This window comes from Rhinolophus sinicus, linkage group LG03 (genome assembly GCF_036562045.2).
Source record: "Rhinolophus sinicus isolate RSC01 linkage group LG03, ASM3656204v1, whole genome shotgun sequence".
Lineage (NCBI taxonomy): Eukaryota > Metazoa > Chordata > Mammalia > Chiroptera > Rhinolophidae > Rhinolophus > Rhinolophus sinicus.
In genome coordinates this window covers 44,576,052-44,590,754 of record NC_133753.1, presented here as the reverse complement: position 1 = coordinate 44,590,754, position 14,703 = coordinate 44,576,052, and the positions used below count along the sequence as shown (strand labels likewise).

At 35.7% G+C, this 14,703-nt stretch overlaps 1 protein-coding gene across 3 annotated transcripts in view; it reads left to right on the top strand.

Annotated features, from left to right (window-relative positions):
- Window positions 1-14,703, top strand: part of ZWILCH (zwilch kinetochore protein) — a 31,383-nt gene that overhangs the window by 15,452 nt on the left and 1,228 nt on the right. For all 3 annotated transcript variants that reach the window (XM_019725610.2, XM_074327528.1, XM_074327529.1), the window contains 10 exons: window positions 1,570-1,663; window positions 2,143-2,192; window positions 2,802-2,907; window positions 3,441-3,520; window positions 5,230-5,386; window positions 5,842-5,870; window positions 8,116-8,252; window positions 9,347-9,442; window positions 10,634-10,746; window positions 13,782-13,897. In XM_019725610.2, coding sequence (XP_019581169.2) covers window positions 1,570-1,663; window positions 2,143-2,192; window positions 2,802-2,907; window positions 3,441-3,520; window positions 5,230-5,386; window positions 5,842-5,870; window positions 8,116-8,252; window positions 9,347-9,442; window positions 10,634-10,746; window positions 13,782-13,870 — 951 coding nt within the window. In that variant the 3' untranslated portion in view covers window positions 13,871-13,897. The remainder of the gene's footprint in view (window positions 1-1,569; window positions 1,664-2,142; window positions 2,193-2,801; window positions 2,908-3,440; window positions 3,521-5,229; window positions 5,387-5,841; window positions 5,871-8,115; window positions 8,253-9,346; window positions 9,443-10,633; window positions 10,747-13,781; window positions 13,898-14,703) is intronic.

Sequence of the window (14,703 nt, the reverse complement as noted above, 5' to 3'; positions counted from 1 at the left end):
TGTATTTATTGAAAAAATCTATATATAACTGGACCCACGCAGTTCAAACCCATGTTGTTCAAGTATCAACTGTATTTTACTTGGAAAGAACTATTTCTACCACCACCACTTACTACCACAGCTAGAAGCGGCCACTCTACTATGTGCCAAACGTGGTGCTAGATGGTTCAGTTATGCCTGAGGTGTCAGCCACTAGTAAATGAAAGAGCTGGTTCAAAACTCATTCAAATACATGTCTGTCTGTCTGTCTGTCTGTCTGTCTGACTTGAAAGTCGTCCATGCTTTGTTATAATCTCCCTTATAAATTCACAGAACCTTAGATGTGCACAGGGCTGTAGTCTCTTCAACTCTGTGTTTTTTGGGTAGGATTTTTTTTTTTTTTTTCCTTTTTCCCTCCCTCCCTCATACATTGTTGTTTTCTTCCTTTGAAGTTTCTGTCCCTGTGTTCATCATGGTTAAAACCCTATCACGTCCCTCCTGGACCACTCTAATGATCACTCATTGTTTCTCGACAGGGACACTAGGGGCACTGTGGGCAGGACCGCGCTTTGTGGTTTGCGATCATTGTACCCATCACAAAACGTTTTGCATCCTCGGCCTCTACCAAATTAAATGCTCAAAGTGCTCCTGCTCCCACAGTCATTGTGACACCAAAAATTATCTGCACGTTTTGCCAAAGACCCCCTGGGGTAGAGATTGAGGTCACTTCTATAGAAAAACATGGTACTTTCTCTTTTCCTTAGAGTCCATCCTGGGTATTTCTGATGAGGAATTCTTAACTACTTGATCATGTCATTTTTCTTGCACCAAAGTCAACAGTGGCTGTTGTTTTCCCTGCTAAATAAACAATCTTTTTAAGCTTTAAGATCACTATTCCTGTCTAGCCCCTATTCCTTATAATCTTTTTTTCCCAGGGTTCCCTAGGTGTTTTCTCCAGCTTGGTTAGAATCATCCCACATTCTTCATCTCATTCCATGCTCCTTCCCAGCTCTGCTTCCCACATTTAGCTGATGCTTCCCACGTTTGAGTTGGAGTTGAGCTGACGTTTCACATTGTACCTCTGGCTATTCCCACCTATCTTGACCCCCTTTCCTTAGTACTTTGGTTTAGATATTGTATATATAGGCACATGCATATATATTATTTTTATATAAGCTTCCATTTAGTTACTTCATCTGTACTATCTGGCCCTCTTAACCCACATCACAAGCGTCTTCAGAGTAGGCTCCTCAGCCTTGAATTCTGTCGCATCTATGCACAGGGCATCGTAGTTCAGATCACCATCTTTGGATGTGTGCCCTGTACTGTCAGGTACTAATTGTGTGACCTTAAGAAAGTTACTTAATCTTTCTTAGCTTCAGTAAAGTGGAGGTAAATATTAATATCTCCCTCATAGAGTTTTTGTGAGGATTAAATAACATAGTACATATGAAACACTTAGAATAGTTCCTGGCATGTGATTAAACATTCAAGAAATATTACTGCAACTGTTATTATTATTAAATATATCCTACTGATTAAACTATGTTTTCTACTAACAAGCTTTTGGGCTTTTTAAATCTCTCGTAGGTTTTGGCTGACGGTTTGAGGACTGGTGTTACTGAATGGCCTGCGCCTCTGGAAGCAAAACCTGCTGTTGAAGTTGTGCAGGAATTCCTGAATGGTGTTTGTTTTCCTAATTCATGCTCTGCATTGTTTGTTTTTCTTAACTGGGAATTTATTCTTGCTATCGTTAAATATAAGTTGTCTTTTTAGGCTTAGTACTGTTTTTGATTGGGATATATGAAGCTATGAGGTCTTTCATTCAGAATTGCTAATGGTAACAGCCCAAGTAATTTTAAGAATAAGATTTAATTTAAAATTTATAGACCACAACCATATTTGAGATTATAGGAAAAGAGGGATGGCACCTGAGCACTTACCATGTACCTGCCATTGTGTGTCAGGTACCTCCATTCATCCTCGTACGCCTGCCTGGTGGGTATCGATTATGACTTCCATCGGAGAGTTAAGTCATTTGCTAAAATCCCCAGTTACACTTTTATTGTCCTCATTTGCCATTTGAAAATAGAATCAGGATGAAAATAACTTGGAACGCAGAAAAATAAAATGCAGAATTAATAAACTTTTGTCACTTTCTAGACTTAAATAAGCTGGATGGATTTGGTGATTCTACAAAAAAAGACACAGAGGTAAGTGGTTATCAGTTAGACATGTATACTGAAATCACTTTTAAAATGTGATTTTACTATTATGTTTCATCCTGTACCATCTATGTCAAATGAATCTGTACAGTGAAAGAAGTATACAGGGTAGTTTTTTCTTGGTCTTTAATGTCAGGCTTGGTGATTGTTTTTCTTAAAAGCTGATAAATATTTTTGAAGAGAACTAATACATATGTATTATTAATTGCTCAACTGCAGATAAGTAGAAATGAATATGTTAATATACTACAACATTACTTTATTAATATATTATAAGATGGCACTTTAATATGCCAGAGGTGGTATTATTCAATTAAGCTAATTGTGTTGTCATTTGAAAAATAGGAAAATGGAGACAACAGTAATTTAATTAAATGTTTTTATATGAAGGAAAGTTGATGCTTGTTTTAGGGCATCGCAGTTTTAAAACTATTTTAGGGGCCCAGTTTTTCACTGTCTGTTGATTTGTGCCTCTTTCTTTGTGTGTGATCATGGATCCATATTTTCTAAGAGCAGCATTTGAAAGCTTATTATCCTTAAATTATTAACCTTTTTAAAAAAATTAAACTGAGTATTCTCTGATGCTTTTTTTTTCAGACAGTGAAGCACGACAGTGCTGCATTTGATCGTTCCATCGAGTGTCTTTTCACAGTACGGTGTGATCTCGATTTTGCTGAGCAGCTGTGGTGCAAAATGAGTAGTAGTAGGTGTCCATCAGGATTGTAAAATAAACTTGTTCCTGCTACTTCTTAGGTTTACTTTTAATGAAGCCTTTTGGAAATACAGTCTGTACTACTGGCTTTGTGTGAAAGTTGGTTCCTGTTTTATTAATACAAATTTATTTCTAATAATGCTCTGGCACATTCTGCTCAAGAATTGTACTCAGACAAGGCAATTCACAGAATCTATTGTTTTCTCCTGCCTTAAGTATAAGACTTAGGTGGTTTTTATGCTGTGTTTATATGAACCAACACATATACTTTAATGAAAGTACGATTATTAGAAAAAGGAAAAGGTATTCCTTAATATTTTACTAAGTGTGTTATTTTGTGGCAGTCAGTTTAATTTCTTTCTTTAGAAATGCATTGTCTTTTCTTTTGCCTTTTTCTTCCCCTTCCCCCATGCACAAAATATAGATACTTATTTTCCACTTCATTTGTGTATCCTTAAGATTAATGATGTATTTGATCTGCAGAAATACCGTGAAAATAATGTTAGACTGACTTGTTTTTCAAGGTGTGATTTCCTATCAAGACTTGGTGAAGTGTTTCACATTGATCATCCAGAGTCTACAACGTGGTGACGTACAGCCATGGGTAGGTCTAGTATTGTGTGTTAGAACATTTTCTCAGCAGCATAGCACTATGGTTAAGAACCCAGGCTCGGCATAGCCTTCCTGAGCTTGAATTCCAGCCCTGCGACTTGCAGCTATCTCCTTCTCTGTGCCCAGGTTTTCTCATCTGTAAAGTAGCAGTAGGAATACTACTACCTCATAGTGTTGTTTTAGGATTAAATAATTTAATTCATGTAAAGCACCTTGTTCATAGGTAAGTGCTCAATATTTGTAAGCTACTAATATTGTCATTGTTGCTGTTGTTGTGAATGATAATTCTCACATACTACTGATGACGGTACAAATTGGAATACTCCAAAAAGCAATTTTGATAATGATCCTCCAAATGTGTTACGCCATGTGAATCAATAATTCTTTTTGTTAGGATCCATCTTAAGCTCATACACAGAAATATGTATCAAGATTTTATGTATCAGAGTAATCGTTAAAGCCTCATCTATGGTAGCAAAAAATTTTAAATGACCTAAGTTTCCACTGTTAATGGAATGACTAAGTAAATAATAATATAACCACAGAATGCAATGTGTAATAGTTGGCTAAAAATGATGCTGATAGATGATGTGGAGAAATGCTTCTTATGTTCAGTAAAAAGAAAGGAGTATATGCTATTAAAAAAATGTGCACTTTGGAGAGAAAAACCTGGAATCAAATGCTAAAATGTTTTAGCAGTCACCTCTGGAGGTAGGGTTACAAATTAGTTTTTCCAACTGCATTATACATTTCTGTACATCATGAATTTTCCATAGTGAATTTGTGCTTTTATAATCAAGAAAAAGGTAAGTAAAAAGCTAGAAACAAAATGATTCCTCATTTAATAGGAATTATTTTAAATAATATTGATGCCAATTCATAGCTATAAAACTTTGAAACTTTCATAGGTGTGAACAAAGATACACTCTAGAGCATAGGCGTGAAAATTCTGCCCCTTAGTTGGGCTTTAGTGATTATAGGCATTGTAGTCTTGGCCATTGAATTTTTTTCTTGCGAGTTTCTATGTTTGTGAAGTGTTCACGAGTATATCCCTACAACGTGCAATGAGTGCAAACGAAGTGGAAATAGTTTTTAAAAAGAAAGTGCAAAAGATTGTGATGAAAATTAGAGGTAATAGGCAGTAGTGAGAAACTATCAAACATTTTAGGTATGTTTAAATTTAATTGTTTAACATTTGGAATACATGTTAGATCTGTAAGTTCACAACTCTTTTTAATTTGTAAATAATCAAGTTAGTATGTTGGATATTGTAGCCAATAAGGAGTTCCTTATGACACATGCATGGACCATTGAGGGGGAGTTTTCCTGTAGCATCAGGTTTTCAGTGTAGTTGAAGATGTTCAATTTGGAAAACATCTTCATATGCCAGATAGCACTTAGCCAGGAGAAGAGAATTCCTAGTTGTAAAGCTTCAAAAGACCAACTCTGCCTTCTCTTTGGTGAAATTACATCTGGGGGTGATAAGTTTAAACCCTTCTTAATTGCTTTGGACTTCAGCAAATGAGTCAAGAATGGCATGTTAGAAACTATGTGCAACTTGAGGGCTTTTATCCAAACAATTTATAGTATCAGGAGATTAAAGATGGAAGCTTACAGTTTTTAGCTTGTAGCTGATGCAGTTTGCTTCTCTTTTGCGTATTGGATTTATTTATAGTTTCATAAAATTTTCTTGATTTCTAGCTCCATAGTGGAAGTAACAGTTTACTAAGTAAGCTCATTCATCAGTCTTACCATGGAACCATGGACACAGTTTCTCTCAGTGGGACTATTCCAGTTCAGATGCTTTTGGAAGTTGGTTTGGACAAACTAAAGAAAGATTACATCAGTTTTTTCATAGGTAAGTCCCTTTCCCAGCTCAAAAAATTAAGAACTATATCACAGTTGTCAGCCTGTAGGTATTCTCAGATTTTATCTTTCTACTTGTCCCTAGTAGTCCTGGCTTTGCCCCTGGTTCTCTGGACCTTTAATTTCCCCATCAGTAGACAGATTAAAGATAACTGTAGTTTTTATTCGTTTTAGCTTAAAATTTTTGAGATTCTATGAGGTTAATGTAGTAAATAATAACCCTTTTGTGAGATGTTACTTTAATACCCAACACTTGGTTGTTTTTATTAGGCCAAGCTGTGATCATTTTTAGAATAACTACTGGTATATATTTATAGTGTAATGTGCCAAAAACTGTGGCCATTTCTGAGGAACTATTGAGCTTGAACATCTCTTTTACATATGAACTATGAAAATTTTTACTTGGGTTCTTTAACATGTAAAAGCTTATATGTTTTTTCATAATAGGTCAGGAACTTGCATCTTTGAATCATTTGGTGAGTTTTTTTTTTATTCAAAAGTTGATTTTTCTTTTATTCATTAATTCATTATGTATATACTTATTAAATGCCTAATCTGTGCCAGCCTCTGTCCTAGGTCCTAGAAAAAAGATAAATGAGACAGTTAATGCCCTTAATTACTACTGCCTAGTAAGATAGACAAAAAAGTAGTCCATTTAGTGTAATTTCTCATTCTCTATAAATTTATGATGCTGACATATGGTTGTATTCTGCTCAAGCCAGTGTACTCTCATAACTCATTTATCTGAAGTGATCAGGGAATCCCTTTCTTTGTTAGGCCCTATAAAGGAATTTTTGCTTTATATTCTTTTGACCCACTTCTAGGATACACAAATTCCAAAGAACTTATGATATTCTTTAATATATTGATTCAAAAGAGACTTCTGGGTTTCAGGGTCATGATTACAAATCTTTGTATTTTTATAGTGTCTTGATTTAGAAAGTTTAGGAGATTGAACAGCATCCATTTTATTAAGAATATATCTTTTTAGTGGAAACATACTCTAGCAACAACTATATATATATGTGTATATATGATAATGGAGGGCCCACAGGGGAATGGTTTGATAACGTTTTTTTTAAATTTAGAAAGGTAATTACATTTTTGAAAGTTAGACTACTGTATAGGGCAAATGTACCCTAAATCTCATCACCCAAATGAGTACTCTTATTTTTATGAATTTCCTTCTAGTCATTTCATATACCTGGTTTTTTTGTTTGTTTGTTTTTAATGCAGTTTGACTCCAAACTTTTGACACAATAGTCCTTAAACTTGAGAATCCCAGGAAGGCTTGTTAAAATGATAATTCCTAGGCCCCAGTGACTCAGTAGGTCTAGGGCTTAGGAATATGTCTTTAAATAAGCCATCTCGTATTCCAAATGATTCTGATGTTTTTCCTTTACTATATTAGTTTTCTGTTACATAACAAATTACTACAAACTTAAAAGCTTAAATGAACACGAATTTATTATCCTATAGTTTCCAGGAGTCAGGAGTTGGGCACATTTTAGCTTGGTCCTCTCAAGAGTTTCACAGGCTGAAATCAAGGCGTCAGCCAGCTGCACATTCATCTGGAGGCTTGAGTAGGGAAAGATCCACTTCCAAGTTCCCTGATTTATTGTTGGCAGAATTTATTTCCTTGTGGCACTATGACAAAGGTCTCCATTTTCTTGCTAGCTATTGGCCTAGGACCAGTCTCAGGTCGTAGAAGTTGCTTGTGGGTCCTGGCTATGTGGCCCTCTCTACATCATGATAGGCGTTTTGTTTCTTCAGAACCAGTAGGAGAACGTCTCTAATCATTTTCTTTTAAAGAGCTCACCTGATTGGGTCATAGTAATGACCGAAGTCTCCCTTTTGATTAACTCAGAGTCCATCAGTTAGTAACCCAATCATGGGAGTGACATCCCATCATATTCAGAGGTTCTGGCCTCACTCAAGGGGAAAGGATTATACAAGATGTGTACTCTAGGAGGTGGGAATCTTGGGGACTATCATAAAATTTCCCCTACCGTATTTACTGTGGATTATTTCCTTAGGATGGGTTCTCAGAAATAGGATTAGAAGGTCTGAGCTCTTTATACTTGGCATTATAATACACTGCCAAGTTTCTAAAGTTTTGCACCCATTTACTAGTAATATATGTGAGTGGAATCTTATCAATATACTTGCTCAGTTTCTTGGTACTTCAGGTTTGCTACCTATTTTTAGAGGTGGACACCTCCGTCAACCCAGCAAGAGTATTGAAGTTAAGAATTATCTTGTGGATTTGCCATTCCATCTGGAGAGGCTAATGGGTAGCATTAGTCACCCACTTAGACCTCCTTCATAAAGCAGTTCTGTGATTTGCCTTCACCAGAGAATATGTGTAATGGTTTTCTGAGAACAGTCTCAGTGAAGACTTTACTTACAGGTTAGTTAGAGGAATACCGTGTTTCCCCGAAAGTAAGACCGGGTCTTATATTAATTTTTGCTCCAAAAGACGCATTAGGGCTTATGTTCAGGGGATGTCCTCCTGAAAAATCATACTAGGCCTTATTTTCCAGTTAGGTCTTATTTTTGGGGAAACACGGTAGTATTGAAAGGTGGTATACTCTATCTTGCTGTTTTTTTCCCCTCTATGAATGAAGCATTCACACTTAGGTTTAACATGCATAGCCATATTCTTTCCAAAGGTTCCACTTCTTTAATTCCTTATAATACTTATACCTTTTTTCATTCCAGGAATATTTTATTTCTCCATCAGTAGATATACAAGAACAAGTTTATCGTGTTCAAAAACTTCACCATATTCTAGAAATATTAGTCAGTTGCAAGCTTTTCATTAAACCTCAACATGAGCTCCTCTTTTCTTTAACACAGTAAGTATTTCTCTGTTGTTTACCTATGTAAAAATGTTTCTCTTCCAAAATAGTTCAGCCAAAATATGTGCCTTTTTAAATTATCATTAGGATAGAATCTATGCACCCTGTTCTCACACTCTAATAGGAAGCAAAGGCTTTGGATTCAGAAGAAATCATGTTTGACACTCGGCTCTAGCACTTTCTAACTTCCAGAGGAAGTTCCCTTTTACTGCATCTTGTTTTCCTATCTATAAAAGGGATCTGTTAACCTCATGTGTTTGTTGTCAGGATTAAATGATGTAAAGCATATAAAGTACCTGTCACTTGCTAGGTGTTTAATAAATATTAGTTCCATCCCTTTTCTTTACATCCTTATATATTTGGGCCAAACTAATTGCCCACCATCTGTACGAGTATAACCGAATTGAATTAAATATAACAGACCTCTCTGTCAATAGTATTGCTATAATTTTAGAGATCTCTGCCAGTCAGTTTGGAATAATCCTGATACATGAATTGCTGGTGTCTTAAGTGTATTGGAGGCCTCAAACTGGAAATAAGTGAACCATCCAGTAGGAGGACTGGGTTTCTTTTTCCCTGTGAGAGGAAATGTACCACTGTCTTTTCCAAAACTAGAATTTGCTTTAGTCTTAAAGGGAAAAGTTTGAAATTGTTATTGGGTTTTTTTTTCCATTAAAGGTAAGTAGTATAAATAAGTTAACTCTTTAATTCCCCAGACTCTGAAAACCATGAAGGCTGTATCTTTCTCTTTTGCCTCTTTGTTTTTCTCTTTCTGATAGGTCTCTCTCCCTACTTAAACCTTTATTTAGGCTCAACTTAAATATATTTTATACTTATGAGAAATATGTATATTAATTTTTAAAAAGCAAATGACAGTTCCTTTCAAAGAAAAAAAACATAGGCTATGTTTTGTTGGGAGTTGAGGGTATTGTGTTTGTTTTTCCCTTTTGTGTCCCTGAAATGATTCTGTTGTTAATGTTGTGGTTAGTGGTACTCAGTAAAATGTTCCCTGTGGGCCTTAGACTACTAGGAAGCCTTTATCTCCAAGTGGCAGTTTTTTCCAAAAGAGCTTCACTTTTTCATTTGTTTAGATCCTGCATAAAATATTATAAACAAAATCCTCTTGATGAGCAACACATTTTTCAGCTGCCTGTCAGACCAACTGCTGTAAAAAACTTGTATCAAAGGTAAGCAATTTAATAATTAAGTAGTACTTTAAGTCCGGTCATGATTCTAGGCAGTTTCAGTGTCTGCACCATGGGGACCCCATGACCCAGAGCTGCTTCACCTCTGAAACCTGAATCATCTTACCCCTTCTCTGGCCGTAGTCTCATAGCGTGCTCCCTCTGCCTTCTCCCAGACCTTCTGTCTACTCTTTCGACCGTTGGGCCTCTAGTCTTTCATTTTTCTCTCAATTTGTAATTCCTTTGCCAGACAGGGTAGAAAGTATAGCCAGAAGGGAAGTGACAGATTGGGAAAAAGCGATCAGGGTAATGACAGCAGAGTCAGGGGTACGGCAGTGGGAGTGCGAAGGGTTTGGGATTGGGGAGCTAGAGGGCCGTGCGGCTCAGATGAGATTGGCCGTCCGTCTGGGTGCTGAGCTTGCCTCCAGTGGTGGTCTCCCCTCAGCATGTCATGTACCTGAACTTCCTCTCATACTAAAGTCACTCTCTATTTATACCTTCCCTTTATTTAGTTCTCTCTTATCCAAACCTCAACAGTTCCCATGAAACTGCTCTGGCAAAGATCACCAGGGGCCTTCTAATCACCAAATCCAATGGACACTTTCCAGTGAAACAGTGTTTTTTAGTCCTGGTGTAATTAGCTGGCCCACCAATTCTTTCTCTTTTAGAAAGTACTTATAAGGCGGGTTGGCATTTAACACAATTGCTTTCTTGAACCTATCGCCTTCCTTCGTTTCTGCGACAGCATTCTGTCTTAGTTTTAATTCTACCTCGCTAGCCCACCTCCAAGACTGAGAATAGTTCTCTATCAAGTTCTTCTTCCTCTGTCTGCTTCTTCTATGTGAGTTTTCACCAGAGCTCTATCTTCTGCCCTCTTTTCTTATTTTCTATCTTCCCTGGGTGATTGCATTCATACTCAAGGCTTTAATTCCTCTGGGCTAATGATAATTCATAACCCATATTTCCAGCTTCTCCTGAGCTTCAGACCCATGTTTCTAAATGCCTATTAGATGTGAATCCCCAACTTCAGTGTCCTGTAGGTAGTTCATACTCTAAAATCTGAATTTAGAATCGTGACCTGTTCATATCTTCTTCCTTAGTGCTCATCACATAAGGACTTTACTAAATGACTATAAAAGGAAGAAAGGAAGGAAATAACTAGGTTTTTTTTCCTTTGGTGTTTTTATTCCTTAGTGAGAATCCACAGAAATGGAGAGTGGAAATAAGTAGCGGTCAAAAAAAGGTGAAAACAGTTTGGCAACTGAGTGACAGTCCACCTGTAGACCATCTGAATTGCCACAAACCTGGTAAATATGGTTTGTAATCTATTTAGATAAATTGAAAATGAAAATAAAATGTTACTGATAGAGATCATTATTTTAGCCCTTGTGCCCAATTTTAAATAATTTTCCTGAACTCTGGGTGTAAAACATATTTATTCTGAAAAATAATCATGAAGAGGTGCTTATTCTCATTATCCTGAATAGAGGAACTTTTATTAAAAGAAATCAAGCAATAGGGACATAGGAGTAAAAATAGGGTTAGAAGATTGAAGTGCCATACTTCACACTTTTGTGCCCTGTTTAAAATAGTGATTACATTTCTGCTGTAATTTCTTCTCTTTGGAATAAGGGTTGAGATTTCTAATATTCTATCAAAGGTGGTTCACATTAGTCAAAGAATGTCTTTCAGCCCCAGGTGTAATTAGCTGGCCCACCAAGTTCTCCTCCTTCAGTAAGCACCTATAAAACTATTAGCTTCACATAAGTGGATTGTATGGTGCTGTTATCTTTTATTTGTATAGGTCTTAAATGTCTTCATTCAAATATTGCAAGGATTATCCAAAATCAAATCTGATGGTTTTAAGACAGAAGCCCAGAAGATTTCAAAAGCCTATAGTTAACTACAGCTGGGAATACTAATAGTCCTATTTAAGTGATTGGTACCTTGAAAATTATTTCCAGAAAATGTTTATCCTTCTCCCCAAAATATATTTTGGTTCAGGGATAATGAAATCTCTCAACTAGAATTGGAACTTCTCTACTCGTATGGCTAAATTGTATAAGTCCTAAAGAAACTGAAAGAATTCTCCTGAGAATCATCAGTTAAAATCATGCTGTCTTTTCTAAGTGATATAATACCTGGAAGCTATAAAAGATTGAAAATCAACTATATAAAAACAGAAACATTCTTGCATAGCAAAAAATACAAGAGGCCAAACAACAGACAAATGATAAACTAGGAAAAGTAATTTGCAGCTCTAGTTCAGAAAAGGAGCTATATTCCCTAGTAAAGGCATTTCAAATCAATAAGAAATATATTAATAACTCGATAGAAAAATGATCAAGTAAAATGAACAGTTTACCAAAAAGGAAATTCAAATGTCATCTTAAAAGTAAAATATGCTCACCTCCCTATACGAAGAGAAATGCAAATTTATATGTTATGTTATATACCATTTTTCACCTGTCAGTTTAGCGAGATCAAAAAGTTGGATGTCACAGTGCTGGCCAGGACATGGGGGAACAGGCAGTCAGCCTCACACATTGCTGGTTGGAGTGTAAAGTTGTATAGCTCCTGTGGAAGGCAACATTCGCCAAAATTTTACAAGAATACATTTTTTTTGCCCAGCAGTTTCATTAATAGGAATTTATTCCACACACATAGCCAGACGTGCAAAAAGACTTACAAACAAGGTTATTAACGGTAGTATTTTTACAGTAGCAAAGTACTGGAAAAAAACATGGAGAATGGGGCATAGAAAAAGGTCTGGAAGGATACAACCAAATTCCTGAGGTGTGGAATGGTGAGGGCAGGGGTAGTTCTCAGCTTGGCTGAACATTAGAATCATCTGGGGAGCTTTTAAAGTTCTAATACCCAGATGCAGTAAATCAGAATCTCTGGAACTAGAGCCTGGACATCAATAATATTTAAGTTCTCCAGGTGATTCCATTGTGCAACTGAGGTTGCGAACCACCAGCTTAAACATTTTATTTTATCTCCTTATGTTGTTTCAGGTGTTTTTTTAAAAAAGATATGTATTACTTTTATTAAAAAGAAAGTTTTAAGGACATGAACATATGTGATACATTTTTGAAAAATACCATTTTAAAATTTTATTACGTAAAGATTAAATCTCTGTTATGAGGAAATTCATGCAAGATTAAACACCTTTTCCCAATGATGCTAAATAAGTGAAGTATACTGAACATCTTTTAGGGTCTTTTTGATGCAGTTCCTTTCCGAAAGAGTGAAAGTTATTTTGAATGTTAGAGTTTAAACAATTTGATGATATATTGGTCCCATGACTCCTTTTATGAAAATAAAGAATTTTTATGAAATTCTACATGTGTGCTTAGAAACACAAACTCCATTTTAGCTTGAATCTTATAACCTCTTCCACCCATCATACATTCTTTGTGTGTTTGTCTAGAAATTTTTCAGAGACCTTTGGCCCAAAGCAAGACCACCTGTTAAAGGAGGACCTCATCTGTGTTCAAACAAAGCCCTGGTTGTAAATATTAAAGCCCAATAATGGTTTATTTTTTTGCCAAAGATCATTTGCATTTAAGGAGTTAGATTTTCTATTTCATTGGCCTGAGCACTTAGGTTAAATACTAGTTTTTCAGAATATCTAATGGTATGATCCTCTTGAGTAAAACAGTTGACATCAAAAGCAGGAAGACTTAAGAAAGGAACGTGTACCTTTGTCTGCCCTGGGGAGAGAATAATGATTTGGAGTTAGTGGGGGAGAAAACCAGTGTCCACTACAGTGCTATTCACCCAGTGGGTGCTCCGCAAATGATTGTTGGTAATGGTGAGAATATGGAAACCAAAATGTTGAACCACAAAGAAGTGGACATAATTTCATCTAAATGTTAATTGTACCGTTTATTTTGAAATACAACAGTCATCAGGAGAAAAAAAGACAAATATGTGTCTAGCCCTAAGACTACAAATGCCAAGCAGAAAATGTTTTCTGAAATATACGTTAAGATTGGAAAAAAAGACAATTGTTTAATCATAGTGGATGAGGCAGAAAAAATAAAGCAGTAGGTTCCCAAATTTAAAATACATAATTTTTTTAAAATCTGCTTTGTATTTTAGTTTTTTTAGTCATATTTTCAGTGTACCAAGAGGGTTAACTATTTAAAGGAATTATCCTTTCTGATTTTTGTCTAACAAATTCTCTTAAAGTAGAATTTGTAGAATTCTTAAAGTAGAATTACCTATGTAATTCAGACTACCTCTCCATTGTTGTAAATTTTCTAGCATGTATACATGGTACAAAAGCCAGCAGGGTAGTAAGCAGTTCTGATCTCACTATCTTTCTGATTTACAGATTTTTCTGAATTAACATTAAACAGCAGCCTGGAAGAAAGGATATCCTTTACTAGCATGGTTACCTGTAGCCAGGTGCATTTCAAGTGAAGTGTGCTGATGGAGGTCCTCTGTCAGGTAATCTGTTCACATTTTGTTCTCTTCGAATATTTTGTGATGTGTTAAGTACCTTAAGTTTTAGTTCTTTCTACAGCAGAAATGCCGACTTAATACATTAGGAATATGGATTACTTATCAGTAAGCACATAAAAGGCTGACCAGATGTTACTGAGCAGTGCAAGTCTTTAATTTCCTTTCTACCTTCTGTAGTCAACTAAATAGGTTAGTTTAATCCTAAAATCAGAGAAACAAAAACATTGTTTTGTGTGTGGTAGTATCTTTGTACTTTACATCTGGATATATAGAGTAGAAAGAGAGTTTGATTTCAAAAACGTTGATGGAAGGGGGAAACCCTGAACAGGCATAGTATCACTTTGACATTGAAAGCGAAGGTTTATTAAAAGCAGTTTTACCCCAGCCGCATTGTAGGACTAAATCCCCCCGATGTAAATACGATTTTTAAAATGTTTAATTTGAAATAGTATTAACCAAAGGTTTAATGGACTGGCATTTTCTACTATGTTACTGTTTTTGTGTTTCAGAAACAACATTAAATAGAATCAGATAAGTAAAATGCCTGATATTATTCTTTCTTAAACTGTGTTTTGTTCCCAAATGGAAATTAGTTAATTTTAGCATAGTTAAGAATAAAATGAACCCTTATTTTAAAAAACAAAATATCTAGTTAAAGAAAAGATATACAAATTAAATATTTAATATTTCTTAGAGATGTTTTTAGTGAAGCGAATTGAATTTAGAAAAGTGTATATGCTCACTTGTTTGGTCCCCACCTAATGCTTTTCCCTTGTTGCCTGATAGGATTC